This window comes from Rhinatrema bivittatum, chromosome 2 (assembly GCF_901001135.1).
Source record: "Rhinatrema bivittatum chromosome 2, aRhiBiv1.1, whole genome shotgun sequence".
NCBI lineage: Eukaryota > Metazoa > Chordata > Amphibia > Gymnophiona > Rhinatrematidae > Rhinatrema > Rhinatrema bivittatum.
Window position 1 is genome coordinate 642,546,698 of NC_042616.1, and position 24,187 is coordinate 642,570,884.

A 24,187-nucleotide genomic window follows, 5' to 3' on the forward strand; every position below is an offset into this window, starting at 1 on the left:
CCTAGTCCACCCACTAGTTGATCATTGAAAAAAAAAAAGTCCCTTCCTTTCTCTTTCCCTTCCCCATCTAGTTAACCACCATTTAGTCCTTTAAAAAAGAAAACATTGTTCTCTCTTTCCCTCCCTCCCCAGTCAGCCACCAGCTTGTCATGCCCTCTGGACTTATTAGCCAGTTGGGGCTGGCCTCCAGGCCTGATAAATAGGAAGAGAGAAACTGCAGCTGAATGCTAATGAGCCTGCATGAGACTGAGTCAGTGTTTGCTCTGCCCTCCCTCCCCTCCTGGCTTGTATGTAAGATGTAGGTTGGGCCTGAGAATGGAGTAGATCCTGACTCCGTCTCATGCTGGCTCATTAACATTCAGCTCCAGCTGCTCTACTCTCAGAGGTGGGGCCTCAGAACTGGATCCAGCAGGGTAGGAGAGGGGAGGTTAGGAAAAGTCTCTGCTGGCTATGGTGCAGAGACTTTTCAGATAGGTCACATAGAAACATAGAAGTGACAGCAGAAGAAGACCATACGGCCCATCCAGTCTGCCCAGCAAGCTTCTTCCTCATCCTCCTGCAATCACAGTTGCTCCACGGACCGGCAGAAATGCTGCCAGAAATTGCTGCCAGTTCACAGACCAGTGGTTGATAAACATTAGCTAGCTAACCTTGAGAAAGGGTGAGTGCTGCTGCTGGGGTCATCCCTTATGTGCCAGCAATGGTAGCAATTAGTGTGATGACTGCATGACTTCTACTTTCAGAGTGAAGAAAGTTATATAGACATTCATTTTCTGTTGCAGCATAGAATGGATACCCTGAGCAGCAATAGAGAACCCTCTTCAAAATAGGTTAGCTCAAAAACATCTTAGGCCTGAAAGTTGTTGTCAAGGTCGGAGTATTTTTTTCAAGGCTAAAAAACACCTACTGTGTATTGAATACTAGCGTGCATGGCAGAGTTTAGTTTACTGTGAATATCATTTTAATAGAGTGATTGATTTCTATGACATGCACTGTTGTAACTCAAAAATATATTGTTTCATGGTTATCTTTGTATGCTGAAATGCAGGAGATCTGTTTTTAATTCCTAGCCAGATGGGAGAAAGGAAAGGAATAATAGTTGAGAGGAAGTTTAAGCTTTTTCCTTCTCTTACAGCTCGATCCAGTAAAGTCCGCGGGAGAGCGGACGAACGCCCGCTCTCCCGGCGCGCGCACCGGCCCCTCGCCGGTGCGCGCTATCCAGTATTTAAATGAGGCGACGCGGTGCAAACGGGGAAAAGGAGGCGCTAGGGACACTAGCGCGTCCCTAGCGCCTCCTTTTGGCCTGGAGCGGCGGCTGTCAGCGGGTTTGACAGCCGACGCTCAATTTTGCCGGCGTCGGTTCTCGAGCCCGCTGACAGCCATGGGCTCGGAAACCGGACGCCGGCAAAATTGAGCGTCCGGTTTTCGGCCCGACAGCCGCGGGCCGAATTCAAAATTTTTTTTTATTTTTTTTTTTACTTTTTTTTACTTTTGGGGACCTCCGACTTAATATCGCTATGATATTAAGTCGGAGGGTGCACAGAAAAGCAGTTTTTACTGCTTTTCTGTGCACTTCCCTGGCGCCGGAAGAAATTAGCGCCGACCTTTGGGCGGCGCTAATTTCTTAGAGTAAAATGTGCGGCTTGGCTGCACATTTTACTTACTGGATCGCTAGGGAATACCTAATAGGGCCATCAACATGCATTTGCATGTTGAGGGCGCTATTAGGTGCCGCGGGCGGGCCGCGTGTTTTCCTCCCCTTACTGAATAAGGGGTAAGGGAAAACACGCGTCCAGAGCAGGGTGACAGTGCGCTCCGACGGAGCACACTTTACTGGATCGAGCTGTTAGAGAGATATCTGCTAAGTGACCAAACAGCAGCAATAGAGTTATCTCTTGAGAGAGTTGTATCTGGTTCCCTAGGCTACAAGCTGTAATTTTAGAACCTCAGCAATACATATAAAGGATTTATATTTACAGAAAGCAAAATACTGTTGCATATTGTTATTATTTTATTTCCTCCATGGACTAGCAGGACAGTAACCCATAGAAGTAGGGTGATATAATCTGACAGCACCAAGATGGAAAAGCTCTCTTAGAGCTCTGAAAGCCGAAAGAGTATTCCCATGCAGCTGTTGCTGCTCCTCAAATTTCCTCAGTCTTTTTTTCTTCCACTTTTGCAAAAGGACACATTTTTGATCTCTCATCAGATTTTTGCATTTGGATTTGTTTACTAATTTTTTCATTCCTAATTTTGTTCAAATTATTTTTTAATTTCTTTTCTTCTTTATATGAGTCTCTAAAAAAAAAAAAAAAATTTAATTAGCTTTATATGTCAAAGTTGAGTTCAAGCTAGCCTTGACTCTATTCACAATGGCAGATAGCAAACTGGGCTTCAAAACACACTCACAACATTTTGAGAAAGGGGGGAGCCTATTCCAACAGAATGGCCTACACCTTAACAGGATATAACTTGGCTGCTGCAGCTGTTGCTAACATTTAAAAAGACGGTAATACAACTTTTAAACTAGAACATGGGAGAAAGCAGACTGTGTCAGTAGTGCAGGGTTCAGAGGAAAGTATCTTCAAAGGATACTGGCAAAACAAGTAAGTTAGACTGTCCAATTAGAAAGGTGGTTGTAATAGCTGAAAAAGCCCAGTTGTATATAAATACAGAGCACACAGATAAAAATGACTCCAAATTGCCTATATCATCTAATAAAAACAAGTTGTGGTTACATATTAAATAAAAATACAAACCTATTTTAGAATTGCTATATGTGAATAAGACTATATATGAAAAATAAGACTATATATGAAAAATAAGACAAGAGCTAGAATGTATGGTGCTAAAGGAAGATATAAACATAATAGGCATCTTAGAGACCTAGTGGAAGGAAGATGAGCAATGGGACATTGTGATACCAGAGTAAAAATGATAGTGACATGACAGGACAGATAAAATTGGTGGAGAGGTGGCATTATACATTAAAAATGGCATACAGTCAAGCAGATAGAAGTTTTGCAGAAAAACTGCAATCCTTTTGGACAGAAATTGCAAGAGTAAAAGAGAAAGAGTATAGTAGTAGGGATATTTTACCTCCGGTCTGGCCTGGATGAAGAAGCAAACTATAAAATGCTTACAGAGATTAGACTGACTAGTAAAATTGGCAAAATAATAATGGAAGACTAAAATTACCCAAGCATTGATTGGGTACATGTCACATTAGGACATGTAAAGGAGATAAAGTTCCCAGATGCCATCAATGACTGTTCCATGCAGCTGCGAAAGGAGGAGCTACATTAGATCTAATTCTCAGTGAAATGCATTATTTGGTACAAGTGGTGGATCCACTTGGCAACAATGATCATAGTGTAATTAAATTTGACATTATCACTAAAGAACAAATAATAAGGAAAACTGCATTAACATTTACTTATAAAAAGGGAGACTAATAAAATGAGGAAATATATTAGAAGAAAAACTGAAAGGAACAGTTCATAAGGTTAAAAATTTGGGGAGACATGGACATTGTTAAAAAGTATTATCCTTGGAAAACCAAACAACTGCCAGTGTGGTTTAATAGTGAGGTGAAATAGGTAATTGAAGCCAATAGGGCATCTTTCAAAAAACAAAAAGCAGACCCATTTGCAGAAAATAGGAAAGAACATAAGTTCTGGCAAGTTAGATGTAAAAAAGTAGTTAAGCAAGCTAAGAGAGAATTTGAAAAGAAGCTTGCCATACAGGTAAAAATAAAAATATTTCCAGGTACATTTCAAGTAAAAAGCCTGAGAACGAGTCAGTGGGGCCGGGCGGAAGATGACTGAGGAGTCAAAGGGTTGTTCAGGGAGGACAAAGAAATAGCAGAAAAACTAAATTAATATTTTGCCTCCATTTTTACCGAGGAGGATGTTGGGATTATACCCACACCAGAAACTTTTTTTGATAGTGATGACTCTAAGCAACTAAACAAAACCACTCTAAAACTGGAGGATGTAATAAAGCAGATTGACAGACTAAGGAATAACAAATCACTGGGACTAGATGGTATTCACCACAGAATTTAGAAAGAATTCAAACATGAAATCGCAGATCTGCAACCTATCATTTAAAACAGCCACAGTACCAGAAACCTAGAGGGTGAGTAATGTGACACCAGTTTTTAAAAAGGAATCCAGCTTTTATCCATGAAACTATAGTCTTGTGAACTTGTCATTGCTGCTGGGCAAAGTAGTTGAAGCTATCCTTAAAAACAAAATTACCTAATCCATAGATAGACATGGTTTAACGGGGAAGAGAGAATCTGCATGGTTTATGCAAAGGGAAGACGTGCCTTACCAGTTTACTAGATTTTTTGAAAGTGTAAATAAACAAGTAGACCCCATGATTCATCATTCCGGAATGATGAGTCGTGAAAAAAAAGGGGCGGGGGCGATACTGAGCCGGTGGCCACATCGCGATAGTGCGTTTTCGCCTGCCGCGGTTGCAGCCATGCTACCCACTATCGCTCTTATTGCTCCACTGCAAAATGTGTTGTTATTTCCGGCACTGCTGCTGGCGGTGATGTGTAAAACCTTATCGCCCGCAGCGGTACTGGCATCAAAATTTTATTAACCCCGCCCAAACCCCACCCTAACCCCTCATTTAAATCTTAACATCACAATGCGGTAGTTATCGTGTGCATTAGGGCATTATCGCATGCAATAACGGCCCATCACATTTTAATGAATGACTCTGAGAGAAAGGTGAGCCAGTTGATAGGAACAGTAACTTTGAAACAGGCGCGTGTTTTCACGCGTTAGACGGCTCGCATCCTGAGGCGCGTCCATTTTATAATATTCGCGTAAATACACGCATGTTGTAAAATAGCATGGACCTGTATACATGTGCACACAATTTTAAACGGATGCAAACAAATGCTTCTACCGCATAAATGGGGAAAGTTTTATAAGGGACGCATGCAGACACCATAGGTAATTTTCCCAGTTTGCCCAGTTAAGGGATAGAACTTCCCAACTCCACTAATCTAATGGTCTCCTTCTACCCTGTTAGCCCCAATCCTTAAAATCTTGCTGACTAGCCTAGATTTTTTTTATTTTATTACTTCCACGCCATCCATAACAGTAGTATTTATGCGGCAGGGGATCCAGGTGCGCATAAGCATATACATGCATAACTCTTGGTGTTCCCCTAACACGCTCCACCCAGACCATGCTAATGCCCCGCTGCTTTTTAAAAACTTTTGACTTGTGCATGTGGTGGAAAATATGTACACACATGGGCAGCTTAAAAAATCTGTTCGGCGCGCCAGCCCAACTTGAGCACATATCCTGGCTTTGGCATGCTCAGGGCTTTTAAAATTCACCTTATAATGTATTTGGATTTTCAGAAGGTATTTGACAAACTAATGGAAGCGTACGTCAGGATCGTGTAGCAAAGCGATCTCAGCAAGTTTCAAGGTAACTTGGTGGGGAGGGGGGTGAGTGGATGTTTTGGGGGAGAGCAAAAGGGATAAAGTTAAGATTTTTTTGCCGGGGGGACGGGGGGGACGGGACCTGGAGACCTGGGCTGGCAGCATGCATGTTTTGGAAATATTACATTGTTTTTTAAGATTGGGGCACATTTTTGTGGTGGGGAGGGTTGAGACAAGGTAGGGGGGGCATCAAGGCCAGATAGTACTAGTACTAAGAGACACTCCAGAAAACTAATTGGTAGCAGATTTAAAACAAATGTAATAAAGTATTTTCTTCAGTCAATGCAAGTCCTAAAGGAAACAAAGAAAGCATGCATGTGAGTAACTTGCTCGTATGGCAGTTACTACCCTTAACCAATATGCCTTGATTCTTTTGTTGCAACTCCAGCATTATGCTCTGCTTCAACTGCAAGGGGAAAAAATGGAATTGGATTCAGACAGCAATCAACAAGGGCCTCAACTTTTGCGATCTGGGGAACTGATAAGCATGGGGGTAACCTGCACAGAGCAGCAGTTACTACCCTTAACAGAAAGCATGGGATTACTACTTTTAACCAATAAATCTTGATGCTTTTTATGCAACTGCATCATCGCTCTCTGCTTCGATGGGGGGGGGGGGGGGGGTGGAAGGAAATGGGAATTTGGATTCAGAGCCAACCAACATGAGCCATGACTTTTTACAGTGTGGGTTGGATGCGCAGACATTGGAGAAAAAACTCAGGACTGCTTCTACAGCTAAATCCATAAGCAATGCATGTCAAGCAGCACTGACTGATACATGGGGATAACGTGCACGGCCTGGCAGATACTACCATGGAAAGCTTGCTGGGCAGACTAGATGGATCATTGGTCCTTTTCTGCCATTATTTTTCTGTTTCTGTATGGAAGCTGAGCCTAGAGGATGCGATCAAGGCAAGAAAGCAAATTTTAAAAGCCCTGCGCGCGCCAAACCGGGAGATATGCACACAAGTTGGTCCGGCGCTCGCTGAGCTTACTTTATAAACCGCCCATGGACGCATGTATCTCCCGCTGCGGGAACAAGTAAAAACGTTCTGAAAAGAGGTGGGCGTTGGCATGTCAGGGCTTGGCCAAGAAATGTGCACGTAAATACTTATGCGTCCTTGTGCACACCGGGGTCCCTTGCTGCATTAATTTACTTCTGATATGGATGGTTTGTAGGAATTAAAACAAAGAAATCTAGGCTAGTTAGTGGAGTTTTAAGGGTCAGGGCTAACAGGGGGAAGGGAGACTATTAAATTGGGAGGGGTTGCGAGTCCTATCCTTAAACTGAGCGAACTGGGAACAAACTGGGAAAATGGCAAATGGCGTCCGCGCATGTCACTTATAAAATTACCCCATTTTCGTGGTAGAAGCAGCATTTGCGTGCACATCTATGCATCCATTTAATGTGTGCGCACATGTACGTGCGTCCAGGCTATTTTATAACATGCGCTCATATACATGCATATATTATAAAATGGATGCATCTCTATACACGAGCCGGCAAATTTGCGCACATGTGCAACTGCACGCCTGTTTAAAAGTTACCATCATATAGTATAGCTGGGTTTAAAAAGGTTTGAGCAAGTTGAAGGGAGACTTGGGGATCACCCAAGTCTCTAGGACTGAGCAACATGGAATAGACCTTCCCATTAGGATCTGGGGGGCACTTCCACGCAACTCAGATTGGCTACTGTTAGAAGCAGAATTTTGGGCTTAATGGATCATTGCACATGTTATGTGAGCTGTGTAAGTTTTCTGGATATTTCCAAGGACTTAATGGGGTCTGTTTATGGAAGCAAAAACAATTGTTTGCCTTAATTATTATCATTTTTCTTCTGAAGAAAAAACAGTAGCAACTTTATTTATAATAAAATTATTTGATTTTAAAAGATAGTAGTCTAATCAGTCTTGCATGGAATGCATTTATTTCCCAGTCAGAAGGAAATTCTCAAAGTCATTTACCTGGGTAAATTGACATGACTGAAAATTGCCCTCCTGGGCCCAGCTAACAATGTACGCAGGTTTCCCCAGAGAGTATATTTTCGATATACGTAAAAACTGGTATTCCTGGAGGTGTGCTCAGGCCAGGGGAGTAAACAGTGCATGCGCATTGACATTTTCAAATGTATGCTAATTATTTTGTTCCCGATTGGCTGCGTGCAGAAATAGCAGGTGCATTGCACATGTGTACTTGAAGCTAATGTTCAAAGAGAAACTACGTAAACATGCACATACCTTGTAACTAGGCAGATTACTGAAAATTGTCCCCTCAGTAATTTAGGTTTGGAATAAAGAAACTGCAACTAAAAAAGAAGATATAGTGAAAGTGATTTTTTTTGTTTTTACATTTTTATTAACATTTCACTTACTGCAGGTAACTATAAACTTCTTGTTTACCGAAGTAAATATGAAAATAATTTACCTAAAAAATGGTTTATTTTATTTTTACCACAAAGAGAGATCCCTTTGGAGCTTCAGCGATTGGTCCATGGCGGTCAGGTTAATTTAGATATGGAAGATCATCAGGATAAGGAATATGTAAAGCCTAGATTGAAATTCAAAGCTTTTAGTGGAGAAGGACAAAAACTTGGAAGGTAAAACAATGAAAAGTGTGTTTTGTCTTAAACCATCACATTAGCATTTCACCACTTCCATTTTACATTTTTGTTTTCCCCAAAACATGCCAATTTATTATTGTCTGTTGATCGTTAGGATTTTATGCTATATCTTCAATACGTAATATGTATGTAAGAGCATAAGTACATTTTTGAAACTGAAAAATGCTATCTGGTATAAGATGCCTCTACCCAATCCTCTTGTCTTCTCATCACATGTCTCTGTTCTTACCTTCTTCAAAATATATCTGATTGTTTTGTACATACATATGTATATATATATTGGTTCATTGCCTGCCACTAGTAATATATTTAATTTTTTATCATGTTTGAATGTACAGAAATACATAACAGCTATATGGCAATATATAGAAAAGTAGCTGAGGGGTGAGCCTGATGGCTCAGTGGCAGGTGCTCACTGCCATGCAGAGGATTTGGCTTCCATTCCCAGGCTGACTTGAAGGGGTGGAGGTGGAGGAGAGGCAGAGTCTCAGCCATTACTCACTATTGGCCAGGCTTCCTGAGAGAGATAGAGCTTGTAGTTTCTGGCCAAGGACTCTTGTAGTAATAGCTGAGTTGGGAGGGGGATAGAAAAATAGGAGAAAACCCCTGTAGTTACAAGTGCTCATTGCACAGTAGCCCCAGTGAAGACCAGTTGCAATTGCTCTGGAAGTTCAAGTAGCAGCAGGAAAACATTGCCAGATTGAACAAAAAGAAAAATAGCTGAATCTGCACAAATTTGAAACATGAAAAATAGCACACACCTCAACTCCATTGTTGAAGTAATAACATTGTCTTTGCTCAAAAATTTACATCTGGGCCAATTTAACCACTTTTCTATGTGTTGCTTTTTGAATGAAATTATGGATATGCTATAGTAGAGACTAATTTACCCCAAGGTTCATCAAAATGCTATAATTCCGCATGGATAAAACCCATGATAAGAAAAAGGGGCATGTTTATGATAATTTTACAATTATCACACCATGCACTATGATAGTGCTTAACGTTTTTGCACCCCACAATACTTGTACTTCACTACTTGTGAAGTGCCAAGAGAGAGAATAAGATCCTCTTTACAAGGCCTTCTTAGTAGTCAACTATCTATGTCACTATAGGAGGGCCAGCTAATACCTCGAGGTGAGATTTTGGGGGTGGTTTAGGGTTTTGGGGCCAGTTTTACATGTAGAGAGAGTCGTACGAACAGTACAGTACACCTCAGTGAAGATTTTACGTCATTTGGAGTGAGGAAAGTCTCACAAAAATGAGATTTCTACAAAGTTCTCTAACCCTAGCTTGATGGACTCTATATCAGGGTATTTTCAAGCTAGAGTGCGAGAACATTGTAGAAATCTCATTTTCTTGTTACATCTTGGCAATTGCAACAGAAAGTCTACATGCTGAGCTCTGGTCTATGTTAATGTATAGCAGCTGAGTGTAAAGCAAGGGTTTTAATTCTAATCATATTGGTCCTGGGGTAAAAATGGATTAGTTGCAGGTTGCAGTACCTTTTTTCCATCGATAAGCAGGGCATTTAGCCATGCTGTATGGGTGATGTCATCCGTGATGTGACGAGGCGGAGCTTACTCTCTTAGCTCGAAAAGCTTTGAAGTGTGCATGCAGCGGCATTCCCGCGCTCCTCGAGCCGTCTCCTCAGTTTTTAGTTTTCCACGGTACTTCACAGACGGATTTTTTTTACTCTCTCCAACTCCTCAGAAAACGACAAAAAAAAAAAGAAGAAAAGAAGATCTACATGCTGAAGAGCCAGGGATTCAAATATTGCTCCTGTGGAAAAACCATGTCGGTGACCAATAGACATAATTGCTGCTGTTTTTGTCTCGGTCGTGACCACAACCAGGATGGCAGGAAGTCCCCGCAGGCTAGACGCCAACGGGCGGAGAAAATGGAGAGGCTGAGGCACTCCTCATCGTATGCCCCCTCTCCTGCTGACAAACGATCGACCAAGTCCTCTCCGGATAAGAAGAAACCCCGGTCCGAGGCTCCACGATGTGCGCATTCAGCTTCGGAAAGCCGTGTGCCAAAGGCTGTGTCGGTGTCCACGCCTCGTGCGTTGAGCACCGCGCTGAGCACGACGCATATGACACTTGCATCATCAGAGCTCCTTTCCATCTTGCCTCAGTCAACGCAACTGATGCATGCGTCTGTACCTTTAAAAGCATCAATCCCTACGATGCACTCAGACGCACCCAAGGACAAAACGACGCACCTGACACACAAAACCAAAAAATCTTATCAACATCATCCAGAGAAGCAAATTTCAAAAAGAAAACCGGGTGATACACCATGTAAGTCTTCTTCGAAGACGAGACACATAGTGCCACCATCTAGAGAACCCTCTTCTTCAAGATCCACCACTCAGCATCCCACATCTCCACAGGGGAGCCACCACTCCCCCTCTTCAGTGTTCTTGGATATAATCATAGACAAACCAGCGGGCAATGGAACTCATCACCAGAAATTGGACCCCTTCCTCACCACTCTCGGAAGAGATCAAGATCTCCACATTCTCTACTTCCCAAGACTCCCATCAAGCGGTCACGCACAACTTCCACCTCAGCGTCCATCGGCCCAGGAAACAGTGTCTCAAATCTCTACTCTTTTACAGAATGTTTTCCAGGGATTGCCATCAAATCCCACTCCACCACTTCCAGACCCACATAAAGCTACATCACCACATGTTTCTCCTTCTTCGCTGCAAGGAGTAAAATCCCCATGGGATTCAAATTCTCCTCCATCTTCCACTCATGTTATTTCCCCAGATCTCTCCCCTCTGTCATCTCCAGGCAGTTCCTCGGGAATTCCGTTGGACCCTCCACAAGAACACCCCCAACCTTCTTCACCACCAGAAGATCTCACGTATGCTAAATTCCTTGAAAAATTAGGATTAGCTCTTAATATAGAAACCTGGAAACTAACACATCCCAGATCTGAGGTAATGGGAATCCTTCAAATATTGGAAGTTCCAGCTGAGCCAACTGCTCTTCCTTCTCACCAAGTTTTGGAAACCCTTATGGACAAGACTTGGGATACTCTGCATCTTGTTGTTCCTACATCTAGGAAACTAGACCTGAAGTATAGGATGCAGAAAACTTCTTACTATTCTAATGTCCAGATTCCCCACAATTCAGTGGTAGTAGAATCAATGATGAGAAGAGCTATAAAGAACAGGCTATATTCCAATATGCCACCGGGCAAAGACAACAAACTTCTGGCTGACTTTGCTCAGAAGATTTACCAAAACTCAATGCTGGGTTCTCGTATACATCAACACCAGTTCTATATCATTCAGTACTTGTTCAACTGTACTCAACAACTTCAACCTTTACTTGCCACTTCGCACGGGGATGTCCCCCTTCTGCAACCTTTTCAGGACTTGCAAGAAGGCCTATGCCACTTATTAAGAACAGCATACCAGGCATTTGACACATCTGCCAGGTCTTCGGCAACTTCGGTATCAGATAGACGTCTAGCGTGGCTGGCGAATTTGCCATGTAGACCAGACAATCTTTTTGGGGAGAAACTCAGAGAAACCGTTTCCCAAATAAAAGAACAAAACATTGCAGTTCAGTCATTAACGTCACCCTCGGATACACCTTCAACGTCCAAGGGTTACTATGGCCAATACAAAAGGGGATATTACTATAGGAGACCATACCGGTATTACCAACTGTACCTCCAAATTTTCAGACAACAACCTTTCCAGCAGCAAAGACCTCAATCAGCCAGTGACAGTGCTCTTTCCCTTACTTGCGTGATGACCATCAAAGAACTCTTCATACACTGGACTGTAAGAGAGCTTTAGCCTATTACAAAAACAGATCTCAACCAATAAGGCATTCCTCTCAATTATTTGTATCTTTTAACCCAGACAACCCGGGACAACCGGTCTCTAAAAGAACTCTATCAAACTGGCTCACTGCTTGCATCCAATTCTGTTCTCCCAGAAGTCAGTTCCTCTAACAACTCCGGTTAGAGTTCATCAAATCATAGCCACTGCCATTTCAGTAGCACATATCCAGGGCGTGCCTATTCAAGACATCTGCAAGGCGGTGACCTGGTTTTCCATTCACACTTTTACTTCACACTATTGCCTTGATCAGCAATCCGCAGCGGATTCTTCGTTAGGATCATCAATTCTTCATACTGTTAAAAAAATTTGTAATGGCTGTCCAATATCCATAGGTTGTTAAAAAAAAAAAAAAAAAATTTCAAGAATCTTCTTATGCAATCTATGAGCTTGGGACTCCCACACTGCATGGCTAAATGCCCTGCTTATCGACGGAAAAAAGCAAGTTTGCTTACCGTAAACGGTGTTTTCCGTAGATAGCAGGGAATTTAGCCATGCAATCCCTCCCGCCTCCCTGGACAGCCATTTCATTTCAACACCTGCACTCGCATTTAGTTTGGAAAACCAACTGAGGAGACGGCTCGAGGAGTGCAGGAACGCCGGTGCATGCTTACTTCAAAGCTCTTCGAGCTAAGAAAGTAAGCTCCGCCTCATGACATTACAGATGACGTCACCCACGCTGCATGGCTAAATTTCCTGCAGTCTACGGAAAACACAGTTTACAGTAAGCAAACTTGCTTTTATTGAATCAAAATGAGTATTATGTAAAAATACAATAGCTTTTACAATCTGACATCAAAACTGAATCAATATATGAACCTTGAATTTTTTTTTATTTTTTTTTTTACATTAAACTGGAAAAGATTGTGTCTTCATCCACTCATAGATTTGTAACAGTGAGCTTGAGCTGTTAGGCTAGATAAGGAAGCTAACAATTGTATACTGCAAGGGAAACCTCTGATGAAATGTGCAACCTAGAAAGAGGATTTACTTCCAGCTCTGCTCTAGCTTTTGATTTGCCCAGCGTTACAGTTGAGTGGAGAGAGGCATTATAAAGAAAGAAAACAACAATAGAAAGTGTGTAGTGCTAGATCCAAGATACACAACACTGGTCCTTGAGAGCCACAAACATGTCGAATCTTACAGGTAATCAAGCTATACAAATTACGTTGGTTCTCAAACCATATGTATGCAAGTTGTCTGATAAATATTCATTGTGGATATCCTGAAAACCAGGCCTCTTTGCAGTCTTTAAGGACCAGGGTTATGGAACTCTAGTATATATTTATTTATTTATTTTATTTTCTGAGGCTTATTACTCCCCAAAGACAAGAAAAACATCTAAAACACAGCAATGCAATTTCAAGGCAACCTGAACACATCATAAAATAACATAATAAAACAAACATATTTTTCAAAATATACTCTTTGTGCATATCATATCAATGGGTTCTTGTTAGTACAATTAAATAATTGATTATCATGCTGCACTTTACACTGATTTCAGTTTCCTAGTTTGCAAAAAGGTATTTTCTCCATGAGCAAGAAGGGTAAATTCAGCCACATAAGTGAGTAATGACAGCCTGATGGCGCCAGGATGGAAAAGCTCTCTCAGAAGGTTTCTCTGAGCATGCACAGGCTTTTCTGCACAGCTGTCCACCGCACAAGTCTTCTCAGTCTTTTAAATCTGCCCTTGCATTGATCTTTCCTCTAAGCCACTTATCAGATTTTTTCTGTTTTAAATTTTTTTCTTTTCTTTTCTTTTTTTTTGCGAGAATCTGGAAAAAAAAAAATTCCTTTCTGTGTTTTTTTTCTTTTTACAAAAACTGAGTTCAGTTTAGCCTTTCTTATTTTTGCTATGCTGGGCTTCAAAAAATGACCCTTCTATAATGCAAAGATGTTTGCTCTAGAAAGTCATAACATAACATACATTACATAAGATTGCCATACTGGGTCATACCAATGGTTCATCAAGCCCAGCATCCTGTTTCCAACAATGTCCAGTCCACGTCCCAAGTGCCTGTCAGGATCCCAAAGAGTAGACAGATTCCATACTGCTTATCCCAGGAATAAACAGTAGATTTCTGCAACTCTACCTTTTTAATAATTTATGGACTTTTCTCTAGGAACTTGTCCAAACCTTTTTTTTAAACACAGCTGCACTAATAATTTCATGGTTAGGGTTGGTCACAATTTGTATCCAATGCCACCCATAAAGCAGGACACATCCTTGTTCTAATTTTCGCCAATCACAATAACTGTGTAATCAGTTCTTCTCACAACATTGTAGCCTAGTCTGATCTCCAGCTAATAAAAGCTGAAGTAACTCTCCTCACCACACAGCAAACAACCTCACTAAAGGGTTGATTTTAAGAGGCGTACACACATATGGATGCGCCGATATTATAACATGCACATGTCTGCACGTGCATGTTATAAAATATGTTTCTCGCGTGTACTTGCACGCTGGATTTTAATGTCCACACATGCATGTATGGGTGGGTGGCCTCTGTGCGCGGGGGGGGGGGGGGGGGGGGGCGGCGATGCGATCGGGCTTCTTCCCAGTTCCCAACCCCCCTACCTAACCTTCCTCCCCTTTCCCCTCTACACCCTGACCCCTAAATCTAGCCTAGCTAGCCCCAATGTTTGGGGGTTTTTTTGTACTTACCTCTCCTCTGCAACAGAAGTATCTTCCATGTGCCGGCCAGCTGCCGATGCACGTTTTGCCGGGACAGGGCTTAATGGTTACTGACTTGCCTGCCCCTTTTAGTTGGCCTGTTACTTCGGCGCATATTCGGGGTTACAAGCATGGCCAGGCCCTTTAGAAAATGTGCACTTGCATAAGGCCTTGCCCACATGTGTAACCCCCGGTATTTGTGCATGCAAGCCTTTTAAAATCAGGGCTATAATTATCAATCCTTCATATACAGAAAAAAGACAGAACCGGAAATACTTGAAGAAACAAAAATAATATAACTGAGTTCTATCATGATAATACCTCCTCATCCTTTGACTCCTGGGATAAAATCACCAATGAAATAGGAGATATCCTATGCCCAATCCAGAAAAAATCATTCCAAAATGAAGGCTACACAAGTATATACAAATTAAAAATAAATAAATAAATAAATAAATAGACAAAAGAAACCTTGGTACAGCGAAGAGCTAAGACACACTATACAGTCCCTGAGAAAATCTGAAAAGCAATGGCAGAAATGCCAATTTACGGAATCCCTAGAAAAATACAAATCCCTATTAACAAAATTCCGCGAATAAATCTCCAAAGCGAAAAAAGTCTACTATGCAAAACAGATTCATGGTGTAATATTTAATTCCAAATTACTCTTTGAAACAGTTAAAAACCTAATCAAGGACCCATCCTCCTCCATCTCAAATACCTACGATTTTACAGAGAACTCATACAATGAATATGCTACCTCATTGTTAAACAAAATCAATAAAATAAAAACACAATTCTCCACCTGCTTACCAAAAAAAGAGCCAGAAGAAAAATTTGGTCAAGCAAAATGGAACTCATTCGACCCAGTATCCAAATTTGAAATGAACCAGATCATCACAAAAATCAAATCCACTATCCATTCACTGGACCCTATACCTGCTAGTGCCCTGAAAATAGTAAAAAGTGTAATAACTCCAATATTCACAACCATAATAAACCACTTGCTAGCAGAAGGATTGGTCCCCACTAGGGCAAAACAAGCTGTGATTAAACCAATCCTAAAAAATAAAACTGGCAGAATCAATGATTGGAACAATTACCGACCGATATCCATCCTGCCTTTCATTGCTAAAGTCCTAGGAAAAGCAGTGTTATCACAATTAGAGAACCACCTAGAAGACAATAATATACTATACCCAAACCAATTCGGATTCAGAAAAAATCACTCAACAGAAACTCTACTCATTTCCTTAGCCGACCCTGTACTGCATATACCCTGGTACTAATTGATCTAACAGCAGCATTTGACACAGTTGACCATACCCTGCTATGCCACCAGTCGAGAGAAATTGGAATAGATGAAAAAGTTAACAAATTGTTCTCTTCCTTCCTAAAAGATAGGACATTCCAAGTTAAACTGGGCAATCAAATTTCTGACACCTTTCCAATCGATACAGGTGTCCCCAAAAGTTCAGCACTCTCGGCCATACTATTCAACATCTATTTGCTGCTTATATGCACACTACTAGCAAATCTAGAAATCAACTTCTTCCTATATGTAGACGACATACAATTCTACATCCCTTTCGACAAAACATTTGAAAAAAACTGTGTTATCTCTGTCAACATGCATGAAAGCAATACAACAAAAACTTTCTCAACTGAAACTAACTCTAAACCCAAAAAAACCTGAAATTGTGTGGTTATGGAGAGATACCACAATAATCAAACCCCAAACCTAGGAGTTATTAATATTTCTCCCTCAGATCAAGTATGGGACCTAGGAATACAGATTGATGAGAACTTCACTATGAAAAATCATCTAAGCAAATTAATCAAAACAGGATACTCCAAGCTGAGAATATTACATCAGCTGAAACCTTTACTAACAATACAGGACTTCCGCACTGTCTTACAAACCCCAATATTTTCAAACTTAGGGGTTATTTTCCAAGCCATGACAGGCCATCACGTGCGTTAGGGCCTTATCGCAGCGGTAAGATTTAAATTAGGAGGAGGGGAGGAGTCAGGGCAAAGTTAGGGAAGGAATTATGGTAATTGGTGGCAGCACCGCTGCCGGCGATAATGTTTCGAACATTATCGCCGGCAGTAGCGCAAGGAATAGCACCTTTTACGGTGGTGCTATGCCCGCGATAGCCTGCAGGTGAAACCGCACCGCCGTGGTGTGGCCTGCAGGCTATCGCCCAAACGCCCCCTGCTTCGCCCCCATGCCCCCCTGTAGTGCAGGGTTCATCATTCCACAAGGAATGATGAATCCTGGCCTTAGACTACTGCAACTCCCTATTACCCTCAGGACTACTAAAACCACTACGGTAACTTCAAAATGCCTCTGTTAGACCCTTACTTGAGACAAGGAAATTTGACCACATCACCCCCTCGCTGATAGCACTGCATTGGCTTCCTGTACAATCCAGAATTCATTATAAAGTATTAACTCTAATTTTCAGTATCATCAACAATATTAACCCATGCTTATTAGGAGTTATACTTCAACATTACACACCATAGAGAACCTTAAGATCACAAAACAAAGGACTTCTAAAGATGCCTTCTATTTGGAACAGACACCAAATGCAAATAAGAGAACAAATGCTTTCCTTAGCTGGCCCAAGTTATGGAACTGTCTTCCAGAGTCATTACAGCAGATAACAGAAATAAAGAGTTTCAAGAATGAGCTGATAACATGGCTCTTTAGAAATGCATATGATTTAACGTAAAATACCAATAGGCTGATTACTTCAGTGTCAGTACCAGAGATTATGTTAGTGGAGTGAGCAATAAGGACCGATTGACGTAAGTGTAGTATTAGTAGAATTAGTATTTGTATTTGCTGTTGTGTCAACCTAGAAAATATATGAATATGAACTAGATTATATATTTGCTGATGTTTTGATCAAGAATATGTATGGATATGAACTAGAATATGCATTTGTTGTTACGTTGACCTAGAATATGAATGTTGACACAGTACGTGAATGTCGACTAAGAATTTTAATGCTGATTTTGTAAACCGTTGTGATCTTCATTTGGAACAACGGTATATAAAATGCCTAAATAATTAAATAAATAATAGCTTTCACCGCATACTCTGGCAATGAATTGCAGAGCTTAATTAAAAATTGAGTGAAAAAATATTTTCTCTTATTTGTTTTAAATGCATAACTTAATAACTTCATTGTGTGTACCTTAGTCTTTGTACTTTTTTTAAAAAGTAAGCAATCAATCCACTCCACTCATTATTTTATTATAGGCCTCTATCATATCTCCCCTCAGCCATCTCTTCTCCAAGCTGAAGAGTCCTAACCTCTTTAGCCTTTCCTCATAGTTTCTCTGTACCTTTTCTAATTCTGATATATCTTTTTTGAGCTATGGTTATCTTAACTGCCCACAATACTCAAGATGTGGTTGCACCATGGAACGATACAGAGGTATTATGATATTCTCTGTTTTATTCTCCATTCCTTTCCTAATAATGCCTTGTATTCTATTTGCTTTCTTAGCTACTGATTGTTGTAAAAGGGTTAGGGCCCTTCTATCAATATATCAAATTGCACTGCCTCTGCTTACCTGTCCCGGAGGGCCAGAAGATAGAAGTATCCAGAAGGATTTCATGGAATTACCTCATCCATTGACCTCAGAAAGCTCACCTAAACTCTAAAAATTGCAGACTCCTTAATGCTTAGCACCATGAGTTGGGGCACTCTTGGCAGAGGCATAGTTCTCCATCCTACAATGAAGTAAATTATGATCTTCAGCATAGAAGTTCACTGATACTATACAATCACAAGACCGGTAATCAGAAAAGTTCAGGTGGGTCATTGTCAGCACAGAATAAAAGAAACAGGTTGATGCGGGCAGCAAAACTGACAGATGAACCCATTTTGGTACAGACAATATCTTAGCATCATCTGTTAGCAAGGTGATGGCAGACTTGTCAGTGTCAAAATTGACTCAGCGAAGAGGCAGTTCCTTCAACGCAGAGAAACAGAATATTTCACATCAAACATTATCTTTAATGCAAAAGATTCCATTGGCCATGCCAGTCCTAGTTCCAGAATTGTCTGTCTCCTCACCAGCAGTTCTAATTTGCAAAAAAAATATTTGTCCAATATACCAAAATTACTGCTTCCTACCTAATTAGAAGAGACATTTTCTGTTTTAGGCACGATAATTCAAGGCCATGGACTAAATCCACTATCCTCCCCACTCAGACAATGCATGAATGGTCCAAAAGCACATCCATTCTCAAGACTTATGAATCGACCGCTTCAAAGTGCAGGTCAGTACTAGAAGACTCTCCTATCAAATTGTCTGAAAACTCTTAGGAGGGTTCAGAGCCATCCTGTGATTCTTATCATTTGAATGAGGACCAATTCCTATCTTCCATCAGACCCTTCACCTCAACATCCCAGAAGCACATTGCTTCCTGAAGATATAGTGTTTTATAAAAGTTTTCACTCCTTTGTACATTTTTCAAATTCTACTGTTTAAAAAATACAAATCAAAATGTATTAAAGTAGAAGTTTATTTCACCGATCTACACAACGCACTCTATACTTTTGTTGTGAAAAAAATAATTATAGAACTAATCTAAAAGCAATTAAGAATAAATAACAAAAAGTCTTGATTATAGCAAACCTAAATTAGCTGCAGTTCAAATAATTGCCTTAACAAGGAGCATAAGGCCTCATCAATCTGAAACCTCCAATAAAAGATCCACCCATTCCTTGGGATCTGAATGTCTTTCTTGCTCAGATTACAAAGTCTCTGTTTGAACGATTAGCATCAGCAGATCTAAACTTTCTCTCCTGAAAAGTTCTGTTTTTGTTAGGAGTTATTTCTGGCTGGAGAACAAGCAAATTGCAAAGCCTATTCTCGTATGCTTCATATACTCAAACCTTCCACAAAAAAGTAGTTTTGAAGACACATCCTAAATTTCTGACAAAAGTCTCTTGGTTTCATTTAAAATCAAGCCATTTTAATGCTAATGTTAGTTCCCAGGCCACATGTCCATAAGGGCGAACAAGCTATACACTGAACTGCAGAAGAACTTTATTATTCTGTTTAAACAAGAAAGCTATACAGAAAGATGGTAACTTTTAAACATGCACACATTTGTTGACCCACGCCCAGGGATGCAGCCATTTTATAAAATACGTGTGTATATGTGCGCATGTTATAAAATACTCTGATTGTGTGCATATCTGCATGCAATTTTAAGCGGACATGGGCCTATGCGCACTAATGCCGCTTCTACTGCGTAAGTGGGGGGATTTTAAAAGACGCATGCCGATGCCATTACCAATTTTACCAGTTCATTCCCAGTTTGCCCAGGTAAGTAATAGGACTTCCAAACTCCGCTGGTTTAATAGCCTCCCTTCTCCCCTGTTAGCCCCGATCCTTAAAACCTCGCCAATCTATTTGGCTTTATTTTATTACTTGTATATCATCCATAGCAGAAGTAAAGTTGCATGCCAGTCCGCCTAAGTATTTACACGCTAATTTCAATGTTAAATCCAGGAACGACCATGCCATGCCCAGACCATGCCCAAACACCGCTCCTTTTTTGGAACTTTATATTTGTGTGTGTAGCGGCAAGTACATGTGTATGTGGGCAGCTTTTAAAATCCACTCGGCACGTGCCAGCCCAACTTGTGCACATATCTCCCAGTTTTGGCAAGCGCCAGGCCTTTAAAATTCACCTTAAAGTCTTCATAACTCTTAATTTCTTTCAACCGGGTTAAGCAAGTGATAGTTACAAAAAGAACTTGGAAATCTGATTGCATCACTTACTTCTACAATCAGAACTACATCTACAAGATAAGGTGAAAACCCATAGACTAATACAGCTTCCTTGTTGCATCTTCATTTTGCTTCTCTAGAAGATCTGTGCAAGACTACTATTTGGTCTTCCATATATACATTTACATTTCATTACTTCCTAGAGAATGAAGGGTAGAAGGCCAGAGCAAAGGGTGGGCCCTTTTGCTTGCTACATTGCTAGCCTAAATATCAGCTCTGGGATCCTTTGTTTTGTTTATACTTTTATTGAATGTATTAGTGGTTGTATTTAAATATAGAGGGGAGGGGGATGATAATTGTAATGTGGAGATATATAATGTTAATATCCTGGTTCTTTGGAGAAGGGGAAAATACAGAAATTTTTAAGAAGGTTAATAACAGAACAAGACGTTGTTCCTTTTCAAAGGTTTACCCAGTGCAATTACCTTTGTCTTCGTGTGCTGAGCAATCTAAATTGACTGACTGGACCTCTATGTCACTGGCTCATATTAACGTCTGTTCAGTTAGAATCAAGGGAGACATTATAATTGCCTTTTTAGACATGCATCTGGATTTAATGAAGTTACTCGTAACAGGAGTTCTCTGATGGATAGTAGGATGTCAGTCCTCCCATATAGGGTAACGTCATCTGATGAATCCGAGCTGCCAGCGCGCGCTTCCCCAGGACAGTGGCTAATGGCTAATGGCCGCTGTCCTGGCTGGCCTCCACCCCACCCCGCCTTCCAATCCCAGACCATGCCCCCAGGCCAACCCCTTTTTCAGGGCTCGGCACTTGTGCGCGTATCAGCTCTTAAGCGCATGGCCGGGCCCTTTTGAAAATGCGCGCTGTGGGGTAGATTTTAATACCTACGTGCGCGCAACCATGTGCGCACGCTACCCGGTGGGCTCACATGGATGTGCAATTTTATAACATGCGTGCGCAGGTGCGCACATGTTATAAAATCTGGAGTTGGTGCGTGCAAGGGAGTGCACAATTGTTCAACTTGCGCGCGCCGACGCCCGCAGCCTTCCACCGTTCCCAACCCCCTAATGTAACCTTCCTACCCCTTCCCCTAACTTATCCCCCTAGCCCAATCCTAACCCCACCTCCCCCCCGACCTTTGTTTTACCTTCTGCGCCTACCTCCGGCACATGATCCCTGGCACAGCAGAAAGTGGCCGCTGTGCCGGGAGCCTCTGACCCCGCCCCTTTTTTGAAGCCCCGGGACATACGTGCGTGGCTGGGCCTTTCTAAAATAGGCCCTTTAAAATCCGGGCCTTTGCGTGCAGGGCCTGGCCATACACGTAATTGCCATTTTTAAATTCAGCCTTCAACTTCTATGGGGGCAGTAGCTAATGTTTGGCAATACCGATTATTGCAATTCCATTCCTCTCGGTCTGCTCGCCTCTATACTGCGTCCCTTACAGGTTCTACAGAACTCAGCAGCAAGACTATTGACAGGGAAAAAGAAAATTGAACCCATTATACCCGTACTAATATCTCTACTTTGGCTCCCAATAAAACAGTGCCTTGAATTTAAAGTACTATGTTTGCTACATAAGATCAAACAGACTGGCTAAACGCAGCAATCAGGCTTCATATCCCAGAAAGGAATCTTTGCTCTGCTGATCAAGACCTCCTAACAATTCCTTCGATAAGAATGGCTCATTTATGCGACATACAAAACAGAGCCATTTCCATAGCAGGCCCCAAAATCTGGAACTCATTACCAGTTTCCTGACAAACACAACCGAACCCCAAGTTATTCAGATCTAACTTGAAAACTTGGTTATTTACTAAAGCATTTGAGTATTCACAACAAGATAAAATCTGAAACAATATGAGATATACTTCCCTTCCTTTTGACCTCCCTCGACTTTAATATTATTTTAACATGTATACACCCCAGGGTTCTGAAGAAACTCAAAAATGAAATTTCAGACCTATTAGTAAAAATTTCTAACCTATCACTAAAATAATCCATTGTACCTGAACACTGGATGGTGACTAATGTAACCCTGATATTTAAAAAGGGCTCCAGGGGCGATCCGGGAAACTATAGATAGACCATGTATACTTTTCTGCAAATCCCTTTGATTCCCAGAACAGTTCAGAAACTGATACAAGACAAGGCACAGTTGATTCTTATTGCACCAACATGGCCTAGGCAGAATTTCTCCAGCTTGTGGTAAGCAAACTTGGTTTCCCAAAGAAAGAGTGTTTACCCACCACACAACTATATCTCTTGGTGTTTGCATGCAATGAATTATTTGATGAATCAAAATAAGCTAGTTTTCTATCTTTTCAGGACTGAGGCATTTATGGATTGCTTGGTGCCCTTTCCTGTTTCATCTTTACATCTAAAAACTGCATGTGTTCAGATGTCTTTCTCTGAAGTTATTAGGGGTCTGGGAGTTCAGTTGGATACATGCTTCTACTGTGGTCTCAGAGACCAAAAGTAGAAGCCAACTTCTTAAAGCTCAGGATGGTCTGTTGTCTGAAATACTATATATATTGACCAGACAGGATTTTTGGACCATTGTTCAAGCATTTGCACTTACTTCTGTGGATTATTGTACCATGAACTCAGAGCCTTAAGAACATAAGATTTTCCATACTGGGTCAGACCAAGAGTCTATCAACACCAGTATCCTGTTTCCAACAGTGGCCAATCTCATCTCATGCTGTTTTATTTATTTATTTATTTGGAGGTTCTTATATACCGTGGTACGTATAGGTCTACATCACCTCGGTTTACAGTAAACAATAACTTAGCAACAGGCTTTACATATAACAGGTTATATAGCAAAACAACACAATATGTAGCAACAAATTTTATATATAACAGTTAATACAATAAGTAAACAGTTAAACTCATCAAGTTTTACAAAAATAACGATTTCAAGAGACCAAGATATAGCTCCTGTTAGTACAATCACCAAAGGAAAGTTTAAACGCAGCGTAACTTAATCCATTAAGCCTGTTAAATGGCAGGATTCTAACGTCTAGATCGAGTCAATTCAAGGAATCGCATGAGGGGAGGAGGTGAAGACGAGGAGAAGAGAGATAGGCAGAGTGAAACAGGCGCGTGGTTTAAAGAAGTATGTAGCGCAGAAAAGGCATCAATGTTGATCTATAAGATGAAGGAAAAAGAAGATCCTGGCGTAATTGAGCAATTATACAGAAAAACTGATTCTCAAGTTAGTTATTGATCATTGATAGAAAGCTTGTTCAAACAACCATGTTTTGAGGTTTTGTTTGAAGGTTTTGTGGCAGGACTCAAGACGTAAGTCCAAAGGCATGTTATTCCACATGTTGATACCCGCTATAGAGAAGGAACGTTCTCTTGTGGATACGTGTTTGATGTGTTTGAGAGGATGAACAGCTAATTTGGCTTGGTGGATATTTCTTATTGGTCTATTAGATGAGTGGAAAGTAAACTGATCAGTATACCATTGCATCTCTTGGTTGTTAATTGATTTATGGATGAGTGAGAGTACTTTAAAGGTAATCCTGTACGTTACGGGAAGCCAATGTAGAAACATGAGAGCTGGGGTTATGTGTTCGTGTCGTCGCGTATTGGTAAGTAAGCGAGCAGCAGCGTTCTGCAGCATCTGCAATGGTTGAATTGTGTTTTTTGGGAGACCTAGAAGTAATGCGTTGCAGTAGTCTATTTTTGGTAATATTGTGGCTTGTAGCACTGTCCGGAAGTCCTGAGCATGTAAAAGCGGTTTAATTCTTTTCAG

At 41.0% G+C, this 24,187-nt stretch overlaps 1 protein-coding gene across 5 annotated transcripts in view; it reads left to right on the forward strand.

The window, feature by feature from the left end:
* UBXN2B (UBX domain protein 2B) overlaps positions 1–24,187 on the forward strand; it is a 112,957-nt gene that overhangs the window by 81,635 nt on the left and 7,135 nt on the right. For 3 of the 5 annotated variants that reach the window (XM_029591333.1, XM_029591334.1, XM_029591337.1), the window contains exons 6-7: positions 7,933–8,070; positions 18,823–18,939. The exons of 1 other annotated variant lie outside the window; for it this stretch is intronic. In XM_029591333.1, the coding sequence (XP_029447193.1) occupies positions 7,933–8,070; positions 18,823–18,939 (255 nt within the window). The remainder of the gene's footprint in view (positions 1–7,932; positions 8,071–18,822; positions 18,940–24,187) is intronic. One more of the 5 variants, XM_029591336.1, reaches the window with a different exon arrangement.